This window comes from Tachypleus tridentatus, chromosome 6 (assembly GCF_004210375.1).
Source record: "Tachypleus tridentatus isolate NWPU-2018 chromosome 6, ASM421037v1, whole genome shotgun sequence".
NCBI classification, from domain to species: Eukaryota; Metazoa; Arthropoda; class Merostomata; order Xiphosura; family Limulidae; genus Tachypleus; species Tachypleus tridentatus.
This window is the reverse complement of record NC_134830.1, coordinates 41,233,049-41,259,972: the sequence shown is the minus strand read 5'-3', so window position 1 is coordinate 41,259,972 and position 26,924 is coordinate 41,233,049. Positions and strand designations below refer to the sequence as shown.

Genomic DNA, 26,924 nt, shown 5'->3' with positions numbered 1-26,924 from the left:
ATATGATCAATCAGACCTTGATGCTCTCATTGAACAGTTGCCATCTCCCTTTTTAATCCTTGGGGACTTTAGTGCACATCATCCCCTCTGGAGAAGTGCTGATATTGATAGGAGGGGTCCCTCTGTAGAGCGTATGCTCTCTGATCACAACCTTTCTCTTTTCAATTCTGGTTTTTCTACTTATTTCCATGTGCCTAGTCAGTCCTTTGCTCCCCTTCATTATTTTCCCATTTTTCATGGAAGGTTGACAATAATCCACGAGTGATCATTTTCCTATAATCTTGAGAGAAACTGGCCGTGGTCAATCCCACCCTACCCGCATGCTGTGGTGGAAGCTGGATCAAGCAAACTAGCCCTCTTTCACTGCTCTCGAAGAACTTGATCCTACCATAGTCTGTAAGCCATCAATAGATGACTGTGTAGCAGCAGCAATTGACTGTAGTATACAAGCTGCTGCTCAATGTATTCCCAAAACCTCGACATGTTTTTTTTCCACTGTATCCTCGTCCGTGGTGGAATCCTACCTGCCACTTTGCACAGAAGGCTCAAAAACGAGCCTGGGATACTTTCTGTACATATCCCACCCTCTTGAACTGCATCACTTTCCAGCAGGCCCATGCACATGCTTGATGGGTAAGACTTCAAAGCCAGGGGAATCTTGGATTAATTTCACAACCAGCAAATCTTCTATCAGTTCTAGAGTCATATGGAATAAAATTCGAAAGGTCAGTGGGCAATATCACTCTGTCCCCCTCTCAAGCTTGCTCTCTGATGGTCAAGAAGTAGCTGGTACCTGGCGCATTGCTGATACTCTAGGTGAAAGCTTTTGCCAGGTATCTAGCACTTCTGCTTCATCCTCCACCTTCTTAGCCAGGACAGAGCAATCCCCTCTTTCCTTTCAAGCTGATTGTCTCTATGACTATAATTGTCCCTTTACTCTGATGGAACTCGAACTGGCCTGTCATCGGTCTGGGAGTACATTGGTCAGACCTGATGATGTGTACTATGAAATGCTGCACCATTTATCTCCTGCTATTCGTCTAGTTGTTTTTAACTGGATTTGGCAGGAGAATAGCTTTCTTGACATCTGGTGCCAAGCTATTGTTCTACCTTTCTCTAAGCCTAGGAAGGATCCCAAGATCAAACTGCTTTGACGAGCTGTCTCTGTACAACCTTAGAGAGGATGGTTAATGCTCGTCTTGTTTGGTTTCTCGAATCAAACAACCTCCTCTCGCCCACCCAGTGTGGGTTCCGACGACAGTGCTCCACAGTGGACCACCTGATTTGACTTCAAACGTCAGAGAAGCCTTTCTCAAACGACATCTTGTATCAACATTGTTTGACCTTCAGAAAGCTTATGATACTACATGGAGGTTTGGCATTTTGCAAGACCTCCATATATGGGTTATGTGGCCATTTACCCATTTTTATTTAAAATTTTTTAATGCACAGGAGATTCCAATTTCATGTGGGCTTGACATTTTCCCATTCTTTTCTACAGGAACTTGGAGTCCCTCAGGGCTGTGTTTTGAGTGTGACACTTTTCAGTATAAAAATTTAATGCCATCAATGAACAACTCCCTCTTACTGTTGCAAATGGGCTCTATGTCGACGACTTTCACATCTCATGTCAATCGTCGAACATGTTGCATGCACTTTTGCTGCCAACGGGGTATTCACCCTGATCCTGCACTCCATATTGATGAAGTTTTGCTGCCTGTGGTCCCTGAGACAAAATTTGTGGGGCTTATCTTTAACCATAAGCTGGCCTTTATACCACACATAAAGTAGCTATGGGTCAAATTTACAAGAGCCCTGAACATCCTCCATGTCCTCTCTACCATCACTTGGGGAGCAAATCGATATTCTATGTTAAAGATATATTATGCTCTTATTCGATTGAAACTTGACTATGGATCACTGGTCTATAGCTCTCCCAGGACCTCAGCCTTAAAGATGCTTGACCCCATTCATCATCATGGACTTTGGCTCTGCACTGGGGCTTTCCACACTTCCCCAGTTCAGAGCTTATACATAGCCTCATGAACCTTCTTTGCACCTTTGCCATTTGCAACTGTCTTTACTATATGCTTCGCAACTTCATTCCTTACCAAAGCATCCAACCTGAGGTTGGGTTTTCCTTCCTCGGTCAGCCATACTTTTTCAGAACAGATGATCTGCCATTGCTCCTTTTGGCCTTCGTATCCAGATGCAGTTGGATGAATTTGGTCTGTTCTTGGATAATATTGCTGTATCCACTGATCAGCCCATCCCACTATCGCTTATTACAGTCCCCAAATGTGACCTTTTTTAACTCACCTGAGAAAAGCAGATACTCCCGATTGGAAGTGCCCTTTGTTATTGCTGAACATCTTTTGAACCATCTTTTCATTCCTATTTATACAGATGGTTCAAAATCAGGTGACTCTGCCATGGTTTGTTGCAGTTCAGTGGTTGCATGCAGAAACCCCTCTACATCTTCTGTGTTCACCATTTCTCTTGCCCTGGATCACATAGAAGTTAAGCAATACTTAAATTGCACTATTTATACTGACTCGCTTAGCTCTCTACTGGCCCTGGAATAGCTTCACATTGGTTCACACCCTGTTCTCATCGATATTCAAAACCGACTGGTCCATTTCTCTTTAACATCTACTTCTATCCAGTTTTTCTGGATACCAGGCCACGTTGGTATTCGCAGGAATGAGCTCACTGACACCACAGCTAAATCTATCTGCTCTGGCATTATCACCACTATGCCTGTTCCATACATCATCTAGCTTCATAGGTCATGTTTTTTGTAGTTTACATTAAGAAGCCAGTTAGTTTTTTTGTATTTTATCTTAATATATATTATGGTACATACATTTCGTTTTCTAAGATTGATTTTTTTTTTTCTGTCACTTAACAATTCAATCACCTAGCTTCAAAGTTTCTTACATTTGAAAGTTAACTTTTCAAGTTTTCCAATATTAAAAATGAAAAATCAAAAGATTTTTGGTAATCTCAAAATATGTGGAATTTTTAACGTTGCTAAATTATAATAAAGAAATGACACCACAAATTTTTTTTTGTGTACCTTTTTAACTAGTATTACAACTTATTCATTCATGAATTGTATGTAGTAAAATGTTTAAATAATTATTTAATGAACATTTTTTACTTCAACTCTTCATTTACCACTGCACCACATGAAAATAAAATGGCACAATGTGAATTTTTTTTTTTTTCACACATCAGGACTATCAGTTGTGGTGTGACTTACGAGAGCTAGAAGCTCAAGTTGGAATGAGATATTTAACACAAGGATCAGATGATGATCGTTGGGAAGCCTACCGTCTGGAACACAATCTTCCACTACCAAACTATCCCATGTTATCTCAGGAGAAATACAAAATGTCTCTTTATGGTAACCAGAGATTATCATCAGATTTAGGTTTGGTAAATGTATTGGAAGAAGTGGCATCAGTGAAGTTATGAACATAACTTCTTAGTTGATTATATTGTTACTTTTCTGAAAGTCATTGTGCTGTCTGAATTACATATTGCATTGTAAAATAGTCATGTAGATGTTTTTGTACCTTTTGATAGACTTTTATGAAGTATAAGTTGTGAAGTATTTCTTATTTCCTTAAAGGTAGCAAATGAAATGTAGTAGGACCATTTTAAGTGCCAATCAGAGACCACAGTTGATACACTATGTACATTAAATGCCTAATATTTACCTTTTTAACCTATCCAAATTTACCTACTTTTTTTTTTTTAAAACAGATAATAACCATATTTTCTCAGAAAATGTGTAGAACCTAGGTAATCTGAGTCATTTTAATGGACTTTCCAAATATCTTACCAGGTAGTTTGATCCTTTCTTTTTGTATTAGCTGATAGTGTTCTATTTGTTAGTTTTGGTGTTCATGTATAATATTACTGCAGCTAAGTTATTCCTTACTTACAGCTATGTACACATATTTGTATGAAATTTATTTAAGGAAATACAGTTCAAACAGCAGAATGTTTCTTCACAAATATAAATGAAATGTATATAAATTACACCCTAATGGCTTCTACAGTCAGTAACTAGTGTATCTTAAAAGTAATCTTATTATTAGTCATAAGATGAGTGTTTCAGTGAGATGTTATATTATGCAAACATGTTTGTTTATTTAAAAATCAAGTACCGTTCAGTTTCGAAATACAGAAGACTTACTGGAGTTTCTACAGGAAGAAACCAAAAGGCACGTGTAACTTGTACTAAATTTGAAGCAAGTTACCTACATTGGTCAGAACTGAAAATATTTTCTATATTAATTCATCAGTTAGACACCTTGCTCTTACTGATGTTTTTGGCTGTAATCCAGTTATGTCTCATTACGTTTGACCAGCTTAGGAAATTTAGGTGTGTCCTAAATCTATATACTAAGCAAATACTGTTAATAAAGGTAATAATAAGGAAAGAAACGATTATGAGTTGCAGAAAAAAATTACATTCCTTTATAAACTTGACATCATGGTCCAAAAGAAATGTAATATAATCCTCTCCCACAACATCTTGTGCCATTGAAAGGCCATTAAACAGCTTTGACAGTGTAACTTTAGAGCAGCTAAACATCAGAGATGAATTACTACAGCCCATGTTAGTGTTTCACTATGTGGTTGATTAGTACATATTTCATTTCTTTAACACTCTTTATCTGGATTGAATTTTTACTTAGATTTCTTTAATTAGCTCTAGAACACGTGTATTTATAACCATTTGGATGGTTAATTATTTATGCATTTCTAGTGCCAGAATTGTAGCTAAAATAAATATAGAAGTTTTTGTTTTTTTTGAAAACGTCTTTAAATGAACAATTTATAAAAATAAACATGTTTTTGGTAATTCTCAAGAATTTCCTTGTCATTGAATTTTGCACAAAATTACTCAAGGGCTAGTTGCATCAGCCATTCCTAATTTTAAAGTGATAGCCTACATGAAAGGCAGCTAGCTAGTCAACACCACTTGCCCCCCCCAAACTCAAATAGTGAATTACAACTCTCACTTGCATCCATAGCCCCATAATGCACAATACTGTTTTTGTTTTACTGTAACAAAGTGCAGACCTTAAAGCCATAGTCTGTGGGCTTCAATGTAGATCTAATTTTGTATGCACTGGTTTTTATTAAACTTATAAAAATTTCCAATTAGATTAAGTGACAAGATCCCCCTCCCAAAACCAAATGTGTGTTTGTGTGTATATATATGTACCCGTAATAAGATGATTAAATTAAAAGTAATACAAAAATAATTGGCATTTATCATTTATAATATTTAAAATAATCAAACCAACCTAAAGAAAGTTTATGGTTATATGTTAAACTTGGTGTAAATTTAACTATTTTTAAAATTAGTTTCTTACGAAACATTATATATGTACTACTTTCAATCACTACTAAACCTTTATCTTAAAGTTGCGTAATGTTAAAACATGTTTCAAATTATGTCTTGAGTAATTGTCAAATGTATTGTATATTCATGTTGACTGTTTTACCATGAATTTACTAATTTCTTCCTTGTGTTTTTAGTATTCAGTCATAGAATAAGTAGCTAATTTAATGCACTTCTAAACACTCAAACTCAAATCAAGTGAAAAGGATAGTTTATCACACAATCTATTTACCTTTACAATCCAGGTGGAAACAAAGACTATTTTAAAGAACCAAAACTACAAAACAGATTGTGAGTGTTCTTGCAGAAAAGTTATTTAAAATTAATAATTAAGGAACTGTTTTATAAAAATGCTAAGATGAATTTAAATAACATTATGTTTACTGAACTTTGACTTATTTTTTTGAAGCTCTTTGATATTGAGAAAAGCATATATTTAAACTTGTGTATATAGAAAAGTGAATGTGTTGCAGGTGATCATTGTAGTCGTTAAAACCTAGTAGCAGGAATGTTTGTTTATTAGTTGAAATTCAGAAAATAAAATAATGGTGTTGTGTTTTTATTTAGTATTAAAATGTTAATAAAACTGTTTGCACACTAGCCTATAGTCTTCCACACGCACGCACACGAATGCATTCCTGTATGTTTTGTATTCTGAAATATCAAGTAGGTTTATATCTCACCCTAAAGAAATATAAGTTCACATGTATTTATCATTTTACCTAATTAGGATAAATTTATATGTATATGAATGTTATTCCTCAGCATACTAGTCTAAAAGTTTCCTGTATGTTACTGCTTGCCAACCACCCTCCCTTATCATACTAAGTCTAGCTTTCATTTCTGCAATTGCCACAATGCAGATTGACTCATTGGCTAACTTTGTACTTACATAAAAAAAATGAAACCTGACATGTTTAGTATTCCTAACATTAAGATAATAAATGTAAGAGTAGATGTTTTTCTTTTTTCCTACACTATAGAAAGTTATTTTCTAACAATTATTCCCCCTTACAGAAGGAAATTGGTTAAATTATTTTTAAAAGTAAAATTACAGAGTGAGAAAAGCATCACTCTTCAGTAATGTCCTTTACAAGTAGTGTAAAGTGTATTAAAGTTAGATGATGAAAATGAACTTTAAAATAAAAAAAGTAACTTATAAAATAGTAGCTGCTCCTAAAACAACGATCATTTAGTTCATTTTTAGCTTTCCCATTTATAAAAGTCATTGTAATCTTTAAGTAAACAAACAGTTGCACTACATGCTCCCTCCATGTATACAGATTGACCCGATTTATGTTACCTTACTTAAGAAAAGTAATTAAATAAACGAGACACCAGTCTTTATTTTAACGAAGCACTAAGGTCTTGTTTACTTTTATTAAATCTGGTATGTTTGATTAATCACAGTTGTAATTGTTAGTGATTTAGTCAAAGTGTACACTGGATTAATTTTAATTAGAATTAGGCTTGTTTCATTTCTTGTTTCTGGTGCAATGCTGCCACTTATAACAATTTAATAGACTTGTCTTCAACCATTACTGGTTGGATTGTGGAAATTTTGTCTGTGTTCTTCTAATGTAGTAGTTGCTTATGGGTAATTAAACATATGCTTCAAATAATTTCTAAGAAGAAAAATAAATGTTTTAGAGAATGAAGTCTTTGATAATAATTTAAGGTTAAGTTTTATAACACTGCCGTTAGTACTCAAGATAAAAAACCTTTCACTAATGATTCAGTTTTGTCTTTTCATGTAATGTACAGATTAGCACAATAAGTATACTGCCACATTCTAAACATCCCAGAAGGATGACCAGGATTTAAGAAGAGGTGATGTTTATTGGATCAGCTCTAAACCCGATATTATGATTGACATTAAGGGCAGCCATATTACTCTAAGGAATTCTTGTTCCAAACACTGAAGATACACAAATTGAAAATACCCCAATGTTCTTGGTGTAGGAGTAAAGTAGACCAATTTCTGTGTTGTATTTTATTGCTCTAGACATAAAAATTATCCTAGTAATTGTAGAAATAATCACCTGCAGGAAAAGTCTGATAAAAGGTTCTATGTAAAGTCATTTAAAAATTTATTTGATAGTCAACATGATTTCACTAAGGGAAAATTGTGCCTTACAAATATTTTGAAATTCTTTGACAAGATTACTGCTTTGGTGAATGATGGAAAAGTGGAGATTTGGTGTAATGGGATTTTCAGTAAACAATTTGGCAAGGTGTCCATAAAAGGTTAGAGAGAAATTAGCACTGTACGTGTGGGGGAAAAAACTAATTACACATTTGAGAAGCAACACTTCAATATTACTATTAAAAATTGAAATGTTGATTTGTTTAACATAGTGCATTAGAAATAATCCAAAATGCTGCATCAAGCTACAAAATTTAAAACCAAACTGTTTGTTTCTCAGCATTGTGTGTAACTAGTAGAGAACCAGTAGGCTATACAGTTAATCTATATTTCCTTTTAAAAAACAAAATTCATGAAGTATCAAATATTTATTTAGTTTTAATATGCAAACTACAATTTTCACTGTTGACTATCCCCAAAGTTTATGTCCTGAGTCTCCATTTCTTTCATTTTCTCTTCAGCTGAAACATTTTGTACTGCTTATTACTTGTTCTAAGTAGTACGGTACTCTCACCGAGGAGTTATAAACTTTCTACAGAAACACTGGTACTGCTTATTACTGTTCTATTTCTTAACTCGTTCGGGCTAATCTCCCACAAGCTTTCTGCTTCACTGCCTAGAATCTGCCCTTCAGAAAATGAAGTTCCATCTTTTACTGGATCATCTAGGTCATCATAATCTTGTCTTAAACTATCACTGCTAGCATCACTTTTAGTGAGGTCATATACTTTTCTAATATGTTCTTCAGACTTAGGTTCATCAAAACAACATTCCACCTCTCCCTCTGGATATTGTATAGATAGAAGTTGACTGTCTCCTGTAGCAGCAGCAGCAACCTCTCCCTCTGATAAGATATTTTGAAAGGAATAGCCAACATTTCTACAAAGATTTACTGATGGGAACTCGCCCTGACTTACATCTATTTCACCACTTTCCTTTAGAATACCTGTAACAACTTCTGTTCCTTGTATCTCACCAGAGCTGAGCTCTCTCCAAATTTCTAACAAAAACAATTGGGACAGAAATTTATATATTGAAGATTTACAGATTAAAATGTTTCCCATCCTAATAAACAAATAATAATAATCTGAACTACATGAAACTATATGAATCATTGATGTGAATCTCAAAAACTTTTTGTTTTTCAAGTAACTGGAATGTTTGGTATATTGTACATTTATGTCTAAATCTTAGAGTCTTACAATTTTTATAATAGCTTCTATAATATCACAGTAAAATTCTGATGTTTGCCATATATAATCACATAAAGAGGTAATAGTTAATGCAGTAATGCCTGTCGTTGAAGTTCAATACAGCACCATTTCAAGATTACAAAATAAATCTTTACAAGAAACAAATATATGTTTAAGCCTTTATTAATCATTTATTAGGTAACTACCTTTCTTTCCATGTTTTCTAAATCTCTTCTCACCATTTGAATCAGATAATCGTCTCAGAACTTTGGAAACGGGGTCCTGTAAAACCTGAATGCTTAGGTTGGATAGCTGAACCTCTCCTTCACTTAATAGATGATCATAACCAACCTGTGTATTTAAATTGAAAACATTTGTATTGATAATAACTCTTAGGTGACAGAAATCGCATCTAGAAATCTGTCTAGAATTGGCTTCATTCAATTGTAAATGATGTACAGCATAAACTAACTTGTTCAGAAGTTAAAGTACTAGAGCAAAGTCCAAAAATTTATTCCAATTCTTAACACTAATTAAACATTTGTTTATAATTTATACAGATATAAAAAAAATAACAATCATTACATGCTCACTAGGTATTGTTAAACAGACTGACACATGAGTTTCCCTATAAAAACTACTTTAAATCACGAAAGACAGATTTAACAAGATTAAGATATTATGAAAAGCACTTAAAAAACATAACTAAGTAGAGTTTTGAATCATCTTTCAATCTAACCTTTAGTAGTAATAGTCTTTCATTAATAGTGTTAAGGGAAAACATACAATATTAATAACAGGAGGAACATGGCAAGAAACTTACATACTCAAACAATGAAGTTTGAATAATTTTGCAGTTTGCAAAGTTAAAAAATGATCAGCAAGGTGATACAATAAATTTATACACAACTTCCTGTCAATGACAAATTGTTACAGTTACGATCTGTTGAAAGTTAACAATTTTAAGAAGTTCTTTTAAGTTTATTAAAACTAAGTCTTTTGATACAACTGTTCACAAGTAACACTAGTTTTTTTAGAAACAAAATACATTAATAAACCATGTATTTAAATACACAAAATTACCAAAAACAAGCATAAAGAACTGTTTGAATTATGCTTATTGTAAAGGACAATTATATTAGTTATAATCTAATCACTAAAAAAATATTTTTCTTTTCTAATTTGAATAGCATAGGTTTTATTATGAAGAAATTTAGTTGTATGTGCATCATAAAACTTAAGTTCTATAAGAAATATCAAATTTGTAATATAAATAACTTCATAATAAACCTACTTATTGTGAAGTACAATATGCATAATTTTCACTGTAAAGTTCATTAACCAAACAAAAATGTTAAGTTTAGCTGCTAGACTGAAGGCATGCCAACATAGTGACAAAAAACCCAACTGTGCAGTATTAGACCAACTGTTTAAGAATTATTTAAGCCTTTAAATATATACTTGTTACACAAACATTTGATATTTCACATTCCAATAAATCAAAAATCTGTCTTTAAACAATAGTCAAGTCTACATTAAACCATTTACATATAAAAGTTTAAAAAAATAATATCCCAACAGTAAAAACAAAACTATAAACTTAATTAAAATTACATATAAATTATTCTAAATAAAAATATTATACCTGTTCATCCCGAATATTTTCCAAGTCTTGAAATGTACTATGAAATTCCCCATTTTCAACTCCTGAAATAACAATAATAAAAGAAATATTTGCAAACAATAACATCAAATACATGGAAAAAAGTATTTAACCTTGAGAATATACCGACATCATAAGTTCACATTAACATTTTACTCCTCACTTTATAATAAAATTCAAAACAGAAAACAAACTAGTATGCAACCAGGTAAATGGTAATTTTAAAATAATTTTATCACTAAGATCTATAATAATAAAATGCCAACTCTTACGAATAAAATAACAGATTTCACAGACATGGTCAACTAAAAATCAGCAAGTTCAGGTTCCATGAAGTATGGCAATTAGAACCAAAATGCTTCTGGCAGAACCATAAGATTCATGATAACAATACAACTATCGGTACATTTGCACACTTAATGAGTAAATAAATCAAGCTTTAATATCTCATTCAACAAATGAAGATATACAATTTAAAAAAAAAGGACTCTGTGATTTTAAGATGACCCAGATTTAGCATTTCATTAATAATTGAAAACTATTGAAATTTTGTACCTGATATTAGCTCTGTTTTCTTTATAAGCAACTCCCCTTCTGATATAGGATCATCATTGCTGTCTGTGGTGGTGGTGGCAAAGGTAGAATCACAAACAGTATTGTCTTGAGAATACTGGACTGCTGCATCTCGCACATTAGCTCTGAAGCCAGTATATAACAGGATCAACAACAACATAAGGTCATTTTATTACTATTAAACCAATCTGATTTGTTAGTGTTAGCTCCAGTGCAATTTGGTTCTTTTGGTTAAAATTTTTCAAGAGCTTGTATCTCTCCAGTATTTTATCTGCTTAAAATTTCTAAAAAAATCGACACAGTAGTGACAGATCTTCACAATCAAAATATTTAAATTAACCTATGCTCTTCTATCATAAATTCACAAAAAGATGTTTTTCAAAATTTGAAAGAAAATTTGTAATGATGACAATATATAAAATCATTTGCAGTTAAATGTGTAGGAAATCTGTGCAAAAACTATTTGCACTAGCCTTCCTAATTCTTAGCTGATAGGTCAGGGGAAAAGCAACTAGTAAACAGCACCCACTGCTAACTGTTGAGCTATTCTAATAAAATAGTAGGATTTGACTGTCACTCTTATAATGTACTCACATGAATAAAAACACTGCAGAAACATGACATGAATCATGAACTCTCAGACACTCGACCCAATATGCTAACCACTAGGCCATGCCAAACCTCATCATTGGTTTTATACAGATACTTTTCCATTTGTCTTGAATTGTTTTTATCACAGTTACCTCATTAACTATTTTATAAAATATAACAGACAACTTCATCTATAAAATTTCTCCACATAAAAAAAGTATTCAAATTTCAAATATTTAGCAAGCAACAGTTGAAGAAATTGATTTTTAGATATTTCATACAATTTTCATTTTCTACAGTAATTTTCAAACAAATGTTTCCATGTTTCCTACTTTTTTTTTTACTATATTCTATTTTACATGTAAACCTGAGACATGAATATCTGGTGATTCATTTCAGTGGTTTCAGCCGACAGTGTATGGTATTGCATAAATTATTCTTTCACTTAATACTGTGGTGTATCATTACTTGTTTTAAAAGCTAAAGAAAGTATTTTGAAGCATACATAAATAAAAAAATTTATATATAGAGTCAAATTAAAAAATTTAGAGTAACACTTAACATAAGTAATTTTATTTTCAGATTCATGTCGAATTAGAGAGAAAAACATTCTCTAACTTTCATTCTTATAAATTCATCGATTTTCATTATCTTAAAGATTTACGTTTCCTCCTTCAGAAAAAATAAATTACCAATTACATTCATTTTATTATGATAGCATCAATTTTTGAGTTAACAAAACTAGCTTTATATTAACCAGTATTATTGTCATTCAAACCATAAAAAGATTTTTAAAGAAATATTTTATACAAATTCATACAAAAACACTAATTATACACCAGCATAATAATCCACAAATCATTAACAAATAAACAAATATAAGAAACCCTACTCGTTTTAACAAACCAAGCTTGTCATTCTCTGGAGATAAAGTAAACTGTTTTCAGTGTCTTGTACACTCAAAGTTCAAAACAGTACAGAACGATCATCATTTACTAATAGCCATAAAGTGAAAATTTAAGACACACCTTTCCAAATAAAATTTAAGTTCAAATCATTTCATTACAGGGTATTTTCTCATATATTTACAAAACCAACGACAAAATTAATTTATATATTTCAAAAAACATTTTTGAACCAAAATTCTTCCATCAATGCAACACAAAAGAATTGATAGAAATATTTAAAAATAAAGAAAACATGCTCAGTAATAAAAGGTTTTTTTTGAAGAATTTTTCTTAATTTTTGGACTTTGTGATCTGTTAGAGAATGCTGATTTTTCTGGATCATTCTGAACCCAAACTTACAACACACTGGAAATACTTGTACTCCCAGTCCTCGAGAACAAGCTTCATCTGTCAAAACTAGATGTTTTTTTATGGTTTTTTTATATATGAGATTCATTTATTTCTATACAGAAAATTATGCTTGTCTGAAAATATCATTAAATTCAGAAAGAAAAAGCTGTATCATTACCCCAAACAAGATGAAGTTTCAGATTTCTCAGCAACAGGTTCAGTATTTAAAGGAGAAGGAGGAGGAGTACTTGGATGAGCTGGCATCATTTGACAAGTTGTCTGAGGAGGAGATCTCTCAGGCGTTGACACTGGAGGGAAGGTTTTAGTAGTAAAGCTTGGAGACTGCAATGTGCCTGTGAAAATTACCAAGCTAGTCCAACTATAATAATGTTCACAAACATTTATTTTTATTGAGATTAAACATTTAGAGATTTTGAAAAAGTAAAACATTTTGTTTTCTTTTCAAATACTCAATAGAGGACAAAAAGTAACAGTTTTATTTGTTAATGAAAACTGCAATGAGACTTTGGAAAATAGACACTAGCAGAGTTAGGCATATTTAAAGTTTTGAACACATTCAACCAGTAATGCACTTAGAAAGAGGTGAAATATTTGTAAATTAGGTTTTAAAATCTCAGTTCTCAAAAAAGAAGTTTTAAAATAATTGCTAAATGTTTAGCAAAACTTCAGAAACACCTTCTATTTACGTTTCTTTCATGCATGTTAAGCTTAATTTGCTGAAAACAAGTTTTGGAAGTATCTATGAGATCTGAAGAATTATAATAACTGAAAGCAGGTCACATAACAGAAACTAAATGTTGTTATAATCTGAAAAGATCCTTTAAAACGTTTTATAAACAGATTAACAACAGCCACAGCAAGCATATAAAGTGGTTTTTGAATCTAAATCTAAAAATTAATCACACATGGTAGTTTATAAACAGTGTGTATGAAAAGTAGCACTATGAAACCAATGGTACTGTCCAAAATACCAACACTCCTATGTCCATATTGTACACAAACTATGTTGAAGAACCCCTTGAAACACAGAAAAATGCAAAAGCTACCAGATACTAATGAATCTGTTTCTGCCCAATTTTGTGCTTGTGTTGTATTGCAGATTCATATCATCAGTGTCATCCCTTTGGCAGTACTGTATATTTTATTATGTTTAGGGCAATGTATACAACAGGTAACATTAATGTTATCTATACTGACTTTTGATGAATAATAATGAGCTATTACATTCTTTTGCCAATAGACACACCATGTTTGATATGCTTAAAAATTGTAAGAATACTCCAAACACCAGACTGGTAAACAGAGCCCATGAGATAGATGAATTTCTGTAACAACTGATAACTTTTGTTAAACTTACCATCCCTTCCAGTCTAGGGTTTAATATATATATAATTAAGTCTTACTTTCCATTTCAAGATGTAAGAAACTTATAGTTATTTTAGTTTTCTTTCTTACATGCTACAGCTGAAACATGTGCATAAGTAATATGACACAGATTCACCAAGGTCAAATAAGATAATTACAAACCCATTAGGTAAACTGTACAAAGCAAATCTCTTAATTTTATGTTTAATTTTAAAAACATTTCATTATAAATAAAAAAATTCACTCTAGTAACAACCACATTGTTATGTAAACCTAAATACCAACATTTAGGTATTTAATGAGCTGAATTAAACTTATTCATACCATAAAACTTATGGTTGTTTTACTTAACCATAAAAAAGAAATAGTATAAATCCATAAAAACATAGTTTTCAAGGCAAGATTTTTTTTATCACTATCCAACATTTATCTATTTTTCATACACAACTCAAAACTAGGTAATAACAAAATTACACCTCAAAGTCAAAATAATAATCAGAGATAAAAAAATCAAGTGGATTTTAAATCACAGAATAATAACTGTTAATCTGTTGAAACTAATTAAAGTTACCAAAAGAAGTTCTAGTTATAATAGTTCACACTATTATTTCATGGGCTTAAACTTAATTTTGTTACCATATTAAGAGTAATTACACAAACTATTAGTTTTAAAGCTGAAAATGTTTAATTGACAAATCCAAATAATTAAAGACATTCTTTGTTAAAAGTATGACAGAAACACAAATCAGCAAGTTAGAAATTTTTCATTAGTTCCTTGAAAAGAATTTCTATGGAATTTTGAATACACTAAATGTTTTATTCTGTAGACCTATTCTGTTGTTCATTAAAACTTCTCTAAAATATTCCATACAACAACAAAAGTTTTCTGAAAAACACCTTCAGTAAACTGATAAATTCAATAAAACTATTTAAACTTACTGCACTTTTCTGCTAATATCCTAATGTAACTACGGCAAAATTAGATTGTTAAGTGTGAGCAGAACACAACAGTAGTTTTTCATTTAAACTGTTACATGAAATCATAACATCATAATATTTATAATTCTTATTATAATGCTGTTACACAGAAATTTTCTGAACTGGGACCCTTCACCAGACTCTCTGTCATGGGAAAGCTAAGCCTATAAAAGTATTGTTTCGATTTATTATTAAATTCTTAAAAAGTTTCAAACAAATATCAAATCTAATAATTTTTACTTGGAACACTATCCAAAATTAATTTCAGGATGCTTTTATAATCTTCTCAGACTTGTTCAGAAAATGTTTATTACTTTGAATAATTTTTTTAGTCTTAAGTTCTTGTACTATTTTCTCAGGTGAATGTTGTCAAATACACACAAACACATGCATGCACATCTTTCTAATTAGATAATAATGAAAAACCTCATAGAAAAGGAGCAGTTAAGTATAAAACAACTTGTAATATATAGAAAAGTCAGTGTGTTTTGGTAACAATGCATTCTGTTAATGGCTTTCAGTTCATGTTGCTGAGCAGCAAAAGTATATAGGTTATACTTTTATGGTAAATAGGTTCAGAATACATATACTGACATTTTCATCCACAATATATCAACCTATTAACCAAAGTGAAGCCAAATATTTCCACCAGTATATTTATATATACATGTTCAGACTTGTACTATGTATGAAAGGCATTACAAATATTAAGTTGATTGAATTTCTCTAATTTCACTTTTGTGATCCAGCAACTCTTTTTTTATCTTAGACCATTTCTTTACTTTACAGAATTTATTTTTACTATTTTTCCAAGATAAAAAATAAAGAGTATAGGCTACGTGTACTAATAAAAAAAGCATTAGTACCTGATGATAGTACAGTCTGATCCGAAGCTTCTGGAGTTAACACTCTAACCTGACTCTCTTGTATTGATGTCTGTATGGCCACAGAAGGTTTTATATCCATTAGGTTCTCCAAAGTGCAACATAAAGACTTAAAATAAAGAATATTAAATCTGAAAATATTATTAAAAACAAAAAATAAACAGCTCTCCATGTTTAAATAACTTTAAATTTTACAATGTAGTGAATATTAGAAGAACAAGTTACAAAAAAATGATGAAAAGCATTTACTTCACTGTGTGCTGTGGAAAAGTTGTCTTACAAAATGTAAATATTAACAACATTATCTTTACAACCACCAATTTTTAAGGATTATTAATGTCTAATATCATCACAATAAAAAGTTTTATTACGTAGTGTTAAATAATCAATTGCGCTGACCAAAAGATAATGACTGTTTGTTGTTAAGCTGAAAGCTACACCATGGCTATGTGTGCGTGTGTGTTTTTCTTATAGCAAAGCCACATCAGCTATCTGCTGGGTCCACCAAGGGGAACCATGGCTATTTGTGCTCTACCCCTATCAAGGGTACTGAAACCCAATGTTTAGCATTATAAGCCCACAAACTTCCTGTTGAACCAGGCAAAATACGAAGATGAGAAGTGGTCGAGAATTCAAGATTCATAATTGTAACTATTAAACCAGCTATGAACAAAAAAAAAATAGTATTTCTATTTCCCATATATTAAAATTTTGTTTTAACTATTGTGAATTAAATTCTGTCTCAACCTACCCAATTTTTTTTATAATCAAATAAGACCTTGTCATTTTTCAAGAAATTTTAACTCACAGACAAATGTGATGATTAGTTTTCTAAGTAATTAAAGTTATGCTTCAAATAATTCCAACGTTTAAACGTATTTAATTTTTTTATGTATCAAACTTAAAGTGTATTATATACTAAGAGCTTGATCTTTTACAAACATTTTTCTTTTCTTTTTAAAATAAAAGGTTAGATTCTTCCAATTAAATTTTATTAATTGGCAAAATGGAATCATTATTAGTGTCAAGAAATATTTCATTTTGTTGAATTGTAGAAATCAACTGCCAAATGTATTTATTACAGTAACAACCTCAGTCATGACAACCTTAATAAATTCTAAGAGGAGGATAGAATACATTATTTTCTTACTATTTTCTTATAGCCACTTAATCTTCCTTCTAACAAAAATTTTCTATTTAATGAGCCAAATTATGAGACATCAAACAAAATGCTCTGCAGGATACAAAAAATGAGCAACTATTTTTCACTATACAGATCTGGTCATGAAATGTACTGATGTAAGTAAAACCTGTTTCCAACAGTAAAATAAGTTAACTATATACACGACAAGTAATGATTTTTAAAATAAACTTTATAAGTGATAAAATTAGAAAAGTTTTCACTTATAGGTGGCATATGGAAACCTGATACTGTATGTTACTGAATGTGGGATAAGTCAAATGGGAATTGTAACTTATTGTCCTGCCACTACAGTATTGTGTAGTGGTTTTTGCTGGCTCACCTCTATGAATTGCTCTGTAATATTTATAAGAATTAGTATTTACAGTTTATGTTATATAACACATTTTTTAGTTGTTTGTTTTGTGGAATTTTGTGCAAAGTAACAGACAAGCTATGTATGCTGTTTATAGCTTTGAACTGATGGACTACAGGGAGGACAGCTAGCAAACAGCATCCACCACCAACTCTTATCAGCCAAAATAATACTTGTGGTAATGGGGTTGTTAGCTGTAAGCACTCAGCTCCTCAGTTTGGCATGCTAACCAGTGGGCTGCTCTCAACCCAAACAGTACTCGTGGTAAACCATAAAACTCAACTCTTTAGTTTGGCACATGCTAACCACTGGGCTGCTCTCAACCCAAACAGTACTCATGGTAAACCATAAAACTCAACTCTCTAGTTTGGCACATGCTAACCAGTGGGCTGCTCTCAACCCAAACAGTACTGTGGTAAACCATAAAACTCAACTCTCTAGTTTGGCACATGCTAACCAGTGGGCTGCTCTCAACCCAAACAGTACTCGTGGTAAACCATAAAACTCAACTCTTTAGTTTGGCACATGCTAACCACTGGGCTGCTCTCAACCCAAACAGTACTCATGGTAAACCATAAAACTCAACTCTCTAGTTTGGCACATGCTAACCAGTGGGCTGCTCTCAACCCAAACAGTACTCGTGGTAAACCATAAAACTCAACTCTCTAGTTTGGCACATGCTAACCAGTGGGCTGCTCTCAACCCAAACAGTACTCGTGGTAAACCATAAAACTCAACTCTTTAGTTTGGCACATGCTAACCAGTGGGCTGCTCTCAACCCAAACAGTACTCGTGGTAAACCATAAAACTCAACTCTCTAGTTTGGCACATGCTAACCAGTGGGCTGCTCTCAACCCAAACAGTACTCGTGGTAAACCATAAAACTCAACTCTTTAGTTTGGCACATGCTAACCAGTGGGCTGCTCTCAACCCAAACAGTACTCATGGTAAACCATAAAACTCAACTCTTTAGTTTGGCACATGCTAACCAGTGGGCTGCTCTCAACCCAAACAGTACTCGTGGTAAACCATAAAACTCAACTCTTTAGTTTGGCACATGCTAACCAGTGGGCTGCTCTCAACCCAAACAGTACTCGTGGTAAACCATAAAACTCAACTCTTTAGTTTGGCACATGCTAACCAATGGGCTACTTTATTCCAATATTAAATTGTTTTTTTCAAAAGAAACATTACTTTTCTAACAATGACATTAACACTGCAGAATTTAAAACAGATTGCCTTAGGCCTACTAATATGCAGAGACATTGTGCCAGATACATCAATAATAAAGTTAGTAAACTTTTAATTTTGGGTGGTTTAAATTTTATTCGGTAAGAAACAAAAAAGAATCCTGACTATATAAGGTAGTTTCAGAAAATTTTAATTTAAATTTAAGTTTCATCTACATCTATCACCAGTTCCCCCAACCTTTCCTTAAAATAACTGAATTAATTATAAAAATTAAATCTATTCATATTATAATTTTCTAAAAAGTTTCAATTAGTCAAAGATATACCAGTGCAAAAAAAAAACTCAAAATCAAAATATGAATACACAAAAAGTCAAATTTAAACAATCTATCACTAATACAAAGTAAACAGACTTAAAATATTCAAATATTTACTATGCTCTTAAGAACATAAGAAACACTTTATAGTATAAAAATAACAATAAAATCATGAATTTATAAGAGTATTTTATTCAAATCTATTCTAAACACAACTAGTCTTGCTTTGGCCCCTTAAAAATATTCTAATTTTAATAGCATACATATACAGTTGTATGCAACAAAAATTTAAATAAATTTTAAATTAAAAATATACTTTATTCATAAAACAAAATAAATTCTAGCATAGTTTTTAACTGAAGATGATATATTAATAAAAAAGTAATTGTTTGCATGTTTCTTTAACTGAAGATATATTCATAAAACAAAGTAACTGTTAGCATACTTCTTTAACTGAAGATGAAGTGTTTGCTCCTTCCAATGAATGATTTTCAACAGAAGTATAAGAATAATTTTCTTCATTTTCAGGAGACAATTTTTCTGATGAAGACGAGCTGTTCTGAAATTCTTCTTTAATTAACTCTACTAGTATCTTTTCTACAGTGTCTCTGTTAATCTCTCCTTTACGACTAGTCGGATGCTCGGATAAAGTTGGAACAGAAATCTCTGAAATAAAATCAACAAGTGAAAAAAAACTAAAGCAATTCATATAAAAATTATCACAGAACAGACAGGTTTAATAAGAACTAGTTATGAATTAAATAATAAAACTTCTTAAAACATTAGACACAACAGGTAATATTAATTAAACAATCTCCTTTTTTAGTAAATTTCTATAAACCTGTATCTTCAACACGAGACATACCATATTAAATAATGCTTCTGGTTTGTTCTGTTGCTAAACAATTAATATTTGCATTAAACTTTAAAGTGACTTTAACCACAGTCTTATTATCCTGTTAAATACCTTTTTTTTTTCCAGAAGTAAAAATCCATACAATAAAATACTGGACATTAAAAAAAAAACTTCAATAAATTAAAACATTCTTTTCAGTCATCAGTACCACATTACTACAAATAACTCGCTAACAGATACTGTAACTGATGTTTCATTTATGAGTTCCAAACAGTTATATTCTCTTATAAATCAATCATACGATTACTACTATAGTTGGTGATGTTTTTAATGTTATTTAAAGAATCACATTAAAGTAGAATTTTAGGTTTTATTAATTAATTAAAAATTTAGTAATAATGTATGATGGCAAAATATCAAAGATGCATATACTAAACGAAGGTAAAGTGTAAAAGTAGGTCAAGAATCAATACTACTTTGAATAAAAAAATTGCTGGACTTGTTTATTGGTTTACAGAGTAAATTATCAAATACCTTTGCTAATATTCAGCATTTTTTGTAAGATCATCTTTACCCACAAGATTTAGAAAACTTGTAACAAAATATTGATTGAAATGAGAGGTAAATAACAACACAATAAGATCCACTGATTGTGCAGACCAAACAACCATTTTAAGGCTTTTTTATATTATTTAATTGTGACTAAAGTAAAAATAAATTTTTCATTGATAAATAAATTATGCCACTATATTTATTTACTTAACCACTATTTTCTTTAGCAAAATGAGCTCTTCTATCCAGAAAGTATTTGGTTTTTATAATTCCAAGGTTATTTTCATCTTACAAAGAACAATATTACTATTCTTAGAAATATCACATTTTAAGATAAAATAAAATTAAGCAATACTTTGTGAACCCAGACAGACAGTTGTTATAATTCTTACCACTAGAGTGTGCTGTTGAAAGTTGTGAAATAATACGTGCTATTAGCTCAGGATCACATCTATTTGGATACAAAAATTATTCAGTAAGTTATAGGTTGCTCTGTTCTAATCAACTAAAAACAGTTATAAAACAGTAAAAAAATTAAATTGAGCATGAGTTTGAATTTATTATGTACAAGAACTTTCATTAATTTTACAACACATCATATAAATATCAGATTAAACCTTTCACAGAACAAAATATTTACTTTATCATTTACAAAATATTTTTGATTAAAGTATTGTTGTGGTAAAAAACTTCGAAATCTCACTTCACTCAAAAGTAACTACTGTAACTGACTACCTCCATATATTCTTCTGTTTGTTATACATACTTTAAAATAAACTAATAAACACTTCAAATTTAAATACTTTCATATCTGAAAGAAAAAAAGTATGGGTTTTATTATACAGCATCTTAAACATACCTCCAACTTGTATAATTTTTCAATAACTCATGACTTTGCATATTGTGACTAGGAGTTTGGACAGACCGTTGGCCTTGACTAAGAAATCCTGGTTTGGGCAAGTTAACACAGGAGCTTGGAAAACCAGAGAACTCATGAGGGGTGATCTCAGAAGACTTATCATCCTGATTTATTTTGTTAAAAAAAATATATATATATGTAGTTTCTTCATTTGAATTTTTACCTCATTTAAATGAATATTTATTTATAGTATTAAAAACTACTAACTAAGCACATGTTTGCAACACTTAATTTTGTAACAACTTTATCAAACCTGAACAATTATTGTTCACCAATTTTAAGGACACATGTTTAATAACAATAAGTAAACAGCTTACCATTCAACTATGGTATGAGTATTGTCAAAAGATTTCACTTTAAATATGGCTAATATTAGGCTTATTTTAGAAAGTAGCATGTAACAAGTAGTGGCACTTCAATTGATATGATTGTGGTCATAACTGTGGACTATCATAGCTTTACCACAGTTTGCACACTTAAAGCAAGCCCAAACTAAAGAAATAAGAGATAAAAACTCACATTATCTTATTATAATATAATTTGGAAAAATGGATGTCTGTTGGGGTTGCACTTAATTGAGCCAATTTCTATGATATTCTGATCTAATAAGCTCTATCCAGAGTACAGCTATTCAATCACTTAAAAATTATGTCACTGAAGGTGTAAATATTGAAAATGTTGTTTAGAAGGAAGTTTTGTAAACAAGTTTTCCAATACGAATTCTAGAGTCTTTTGTTTCAAGACTATGGCCTAAAATACAACTATTTTGGTGCATTTTTACATGTACTTCTGGCAGATTATCACTTAGGAAAATGGATGTATTTCCATCTATTACATATGAATATAAACAAGGAGATAAAATAAAATATATTAAAAAACAATTATTTATAGCTGCTGGCATAATGCTATGAACAGGAAGTTTCATAGATACATGTTTATTTCTCTCTCTCTCTCTGTGTGTGTGTGTGTGTGTGTGTGTGTGTGTGTGCACACACACGCATGCTTGTGATTAAAATTTAATACAAAGATTTTTTCTAGAAAGATTTTTAAATCATAATTTTCATCCTGTGCCATAATATTAACATGATTTTTTAAAAGCCAACTTTCAGAGTACTGTTTGTCATTTTGTGCTAATAAAAAAATATTACATTTATATTTTAAACAACTTCTAGAACAATACAAGGCAATTCTAACTACACACATCAAAATCTACAAGTCTAAGGACTTGTATTAGTTTAGCTTTTATAAAGTATGGCTTATATTCGATAAATTAATGCTGTAGGTGTGCGTGTGTTTTTTCTTTAGCTCAATTATGGCTTAACCTTATACATAATGCTGTCAATAAACAAATGTATAATTTCTATTCTATGAACAAACACTAGTTCATTTTAAAATCTCTGATATGCTTCTAATATGATGTACAAAAGTTCCACTAAAGTATATTCACATCTGTTAAAATGAAATATGGATATATATGTATTTAGATAGTAAGATGTGCAAGCATTGTCATGACTAAATATTATTAAAACAAGTATCCATATTTAGAATGACACACTATAAAACAACAATCATGTCACTTGACAAAATTTCAGTAGCCTTTAACAACTATGCTTACCATAGTTATTATTTAGCAGTAATGACATACCTATCAAAGTGTAGTCAAATGTAATAACATACCCATAACAGTAAACCAAAGTATCCAAGCTTTATACATAAACTACTGGCATACTTAACCAATATTTCTGAAATGTAACTTTTTTATTAAAATGATACAAACAATAGATAATATATGGAACTTTCAGTTTACACTAATTACTCTACTGAAATTAAATAAACATACAAAAAATACATATCAATAAATACAAAATGTAAAACTAAAACAGCAATCTCTATGAAAACTGTAATTAATATTATGGAAAATTAAGCTACAAAAAATTCACTACTCTATTACAGTACTGCATCATTTACTAAGATCTCAAAATAACATTTGAAAAAAACTCTACAACTAAAAAACAAAATATAAAAACAATACTTAACTTATTAAACACACTAACATTAAAGCAGCATCAAGCAAGTGGTAAATAAATATCAGTCAGTAAGAAAGAAAATATTAAATAATTCATTTCAACATAAACAGCATCTTCTCACCGCTTCAACAAATCGAACAACTTTGACATTTTCTTTCCTCAAATTCAATGGTGTGGTAACTGATTTTCTTCCCTCTATATTTATATTTGGCAAAACCTGAGATTATGTTCAAACAGAAAGAATTATAAATATACATGTGATCAGACATGCCTAACTGTGTTAGACTGACAACTATTATAAAATGCAATTATTGACTTTAATTCTAAAATTAAAGTTGTTTTTTATATCATTAAGTATACTTTTTGAAGTATTATACATGTAAAACTTTGCATATTTCTACCATTCTCCCTGGTGCATAAACCCTCATCTCTTTTTGCATTACTTACTGGCACCATCTTATTGTACAGAAAACATACTATCTAAAGCAACATGTGTTTCTTTCATTGACTAAAATGAAGCACTAAAATCTGTAATGCTTGCTATAATGTTAACTCAAAGTCAATCAATATTAAAGTATTATCATCAAATCCCACAATGAAATCCAAGATGATTCCACATTTTTTCTTTCTCACTTCAGATTGGAAACAGGCAGGAAAAAAGTTTATTTCTCTCTTATTGCTAAACGACAACACATGCTAAACATCATGTACATCTAAACTAGCCCAGAAAAACACTTACTTCAATCAGCAATCATTAATAGACAACCCATGAATTATTCTCAACACCCCCACATTGACTTCATTTTATAATCACAGGAAGTCTCAACCACTTAAAAAACACTTTTACTTCAGCTAGGAATAATTAATAGAAAACCTTTTGGATTCAACATTCTCACAATGACTTCAGTCCATAATTATGCAGACTTCACATTCAAAATCTGCAATAAAAACGTCCTCTGTCCTATAATTCTCATTTTTAATTTGGTGTGAAATTATATAAAGATCAAACATTTACTATTTGTCCTTCTAATGTTCAATACACCACTGGAGTGTGTTTTCCTATTGCAAAGCCACATCGCCCATCTGCTGAGTCCACTGACGGGAATTGAACCCATGATTATGGCATTGTAAATCCATAGACTTACTGCTGTACTAATGGAGGACTACACCACTGGAACTAAATATCTCTTACTTTCTCTCAAACACCATAAGGCCCTGCTCTGTTTTCAGCTTCAAACCATGAAAAATTTGCCAATGTGGGGGAGAAAGTAATGAGAAATAAATACAGTTCAGAATATACTTCAATGAAATAATATTTTGTGTGACCATCTATGTAGTAAAATTGAAAATATGTAAAAGATTTTTAACATAGTACAGCTGAGTTTAATAATGGTAATCTATAAAACATAAACAACTGCAACATGAAATTAAAGCTAAGAATTTCACAAAAAAATATCAGATCTAATTAGCCCAGCTACATAGAGCAAAAAAAAATAAAGTTATATGCATAAAACTTTTTTACATCAGTAAAGATAATAGAAATCAACATTCCTTCATGAACCAACTCAATTTCATGATTAAAGAAAGCTGACTTCAATAAGGTATACAAAAAAAGCTATTTTAAAAACATGTGCCAATGAAAATTGAGGAATTTCATACCTACTTTATTATGAAACATTCTGACTGATAGAACAAATTTACTTTTATTTTTAAAAAAATGTTACCTCCATAAAAAGAGATCATTATTTTCTCATATTTGAGATAATTTTTTTTTTATGAGCTGACAGAAAATGTGTATCAAATACATTTCTAACCATATTCCATATGGCACAATTAAAAATTCAACACACCAATTTACAGTAGTGGAAATAAATAAGCAATACACATACAGGAGTCACAAACAAGTAATGGTAACTAGATGGTACATCAATTAATCAATAATACAAAACAATATCATAAAAAATATAACAACAAGTAAGTTGCTCAATGTCCTAACAATTAAGATGCACAATTTACTAAACTCTTATATGCAAGGCCTTTGCTATTACACAGAATATTTCACTGTACTTTCATGATACCATACAGTTTATTAACGTGCAACTGTAGTAACTGATTCAAGTGCTCTATTACTCACATCAATTCAGCCAAATTGTTTAATTTCCTTTTAACATTCTTCATGTTTACATAAGCCCAAACAGCCTCAAAAGGTTTCACACTAGGATCTCATGCAGCCCAAAAAATCCATGGTTATATATGTTCCACTAACCTCTTCATTACCAAGATATCCTATCACAATATTTACTACATACTTAAGATCATAGATCCTGAAGATAGATCTCTGTTATACAAGTCAAATTCTTGGGGGAATAACATGGTAGATTAGAATCATCCTACACTAGATATAACCCCAAACATATTCTGAGCACCACACCCTGCTCACAGTAGTTATTGTAGATTGATTCTTGTAGCATTCTCCTCTCAGCCATTAAATAAACTTTCATGAGTTGCTGCTGAGCAATTTGAGCTTGGATTCATCTGTAAAAAGAAACAACATTTCTCATACCACTGTTTTCTGTCCATTCTCATTTCAACCTCTTTCACATGGTTGTCTCTCATCTAAGCAGCAGTTTTCAAGCAGCTACATTTCTATCGAACTTACTTCTTATTAATATGAAACTCACTATTTCAGGGTGACATCTACACCTGTTCTTACAGGAAAGTTGTTATCAAGATGTTTATACTCGGCTTTTGGCTGTCATATAAATGTATCAAGATAACCAACACTACTTTTGAAGAATTTGTTTTCTATCTTAAGCACTTTTATTATTAATAGCACCAAATTCATATATAGTTTTCAGTCTTACATACAGTTCCTACTGAAGTATGCTATAACTGTTTACATTAAGTATCCTTAAGCAGCCAAAGCTTTCATTGTTTTACACACTTGTTACATGGTATTTAGTCTTGCAAGCCATAATTGAATCACACTACTACTGGGCACAGTACAATTGCCTATACTTTTATAAGCTTCAGACTGGTATAGCACCTTTTGTTTCAGTGACAACAAATCACAGTATAAACAATCAATACATGATTTTGCAATGGCATAATTTATTTTCACACAGTCGAGGGGTTGCAATCCTGTAGTACTTATCTTTTATTCCTTTTTTTCCCCTCACCATCATAGCTTCCAATACTGTATGTATCAGGTCATCTCATAAGTAATGTCCAAATATTTAATACACAAAGTGTATCATCATTTCTGTCTTTGTAGGAAGCTTTAATGACTAAAATATGTAGTAGGATGTGTATAAAAATATTCAGCCAAATAACAGAAACTAACCCAACTCCACTTTTTCATATCATTAAC

At 31.1% G+C, this 26,924-nt stretch overlaps 2 protein-coding genes across 9 annotated transcripts in view; one reads left to right on the top strand and one right to left on the bottom strand.

Moving 5' to 3' along the window:
* LOC143252321 (serine/threonine-protein kinase D1-like) overlaps positions 1–7,827 on the top strand; it is a 64,405-nt gene extending 56,578 nt beyond the window's left edge. Inside the window, exons 21-22 of one of the 2 annotated variants that reach the window (XM_076504284.1) lie at positions 3,241–3,409; positions 7,190–7,827. In XM_076504284.1, the coding sequence (XP_076360399.1) occupies positions 3,241–3,409; positions 7,190–7,194 (174 nt within the window). In that variant the 3' untranslated portion in view covers positions 7,195–7,827. Of the gene's footprint in view, positions 1–3,240; positions 7,084–7,189 lie in introns of those variants that run through there. The other variant, XM_076504283.1, reaches the window with a different exon arrangement.
* Positions 7,828–7,924: 97 nt separating this feature from the next.
* Positions 7,925–26,924, bottom strand: part of LOC143252320 (uncharacterized) — a 54,650-nt gene continuing 35,650 nt past the window's right edge. For all 7 annotated transcript variants that reach the window (XM_076504276.1, XM_076504278.1, XM_076504280.1 and 4 more), the window contains 10 exons: positions 23,676–23,771; positions 21,468–21,631; positions 21,001–21,059; positions 19,646–19,866; positions 16,120–16,246; positions 13,068–13,242; positions 10,983–11,125; positions 10,410–10,471; positions 8,971–9,115; positions 7,925–8,571 (listed from right to left, as the gene is read on the bottom strand). In XM_076504276.1, coding sequence (XP_076360391.1) covers positions 8,093–8,571; positions 8,971–9,115; positions 10,410–10,471; positions 10,983–11,125; positions 13,068–13,242; positions 16,120–16,246; positions 19,646–19,866; positions 21,001–21,059; positions 21,468–21,631; positions 23,676–23,771 — 1,671 coding nt within the window. In that variant the 3' untranslated portion in view covers positions 7,925–8,092. The remainder of the gene's footprint in view (positions 8,572–8,970; positions 9,116–10,409; positions 10,472–10,982; positions 11,126–13,067; positions 13,243–16,119; positions 16,247–19,645; positions 19,867–21,000; positions 21,060–21,467; positions 21,632–23,675; positions 23,772–26,924) is intronic.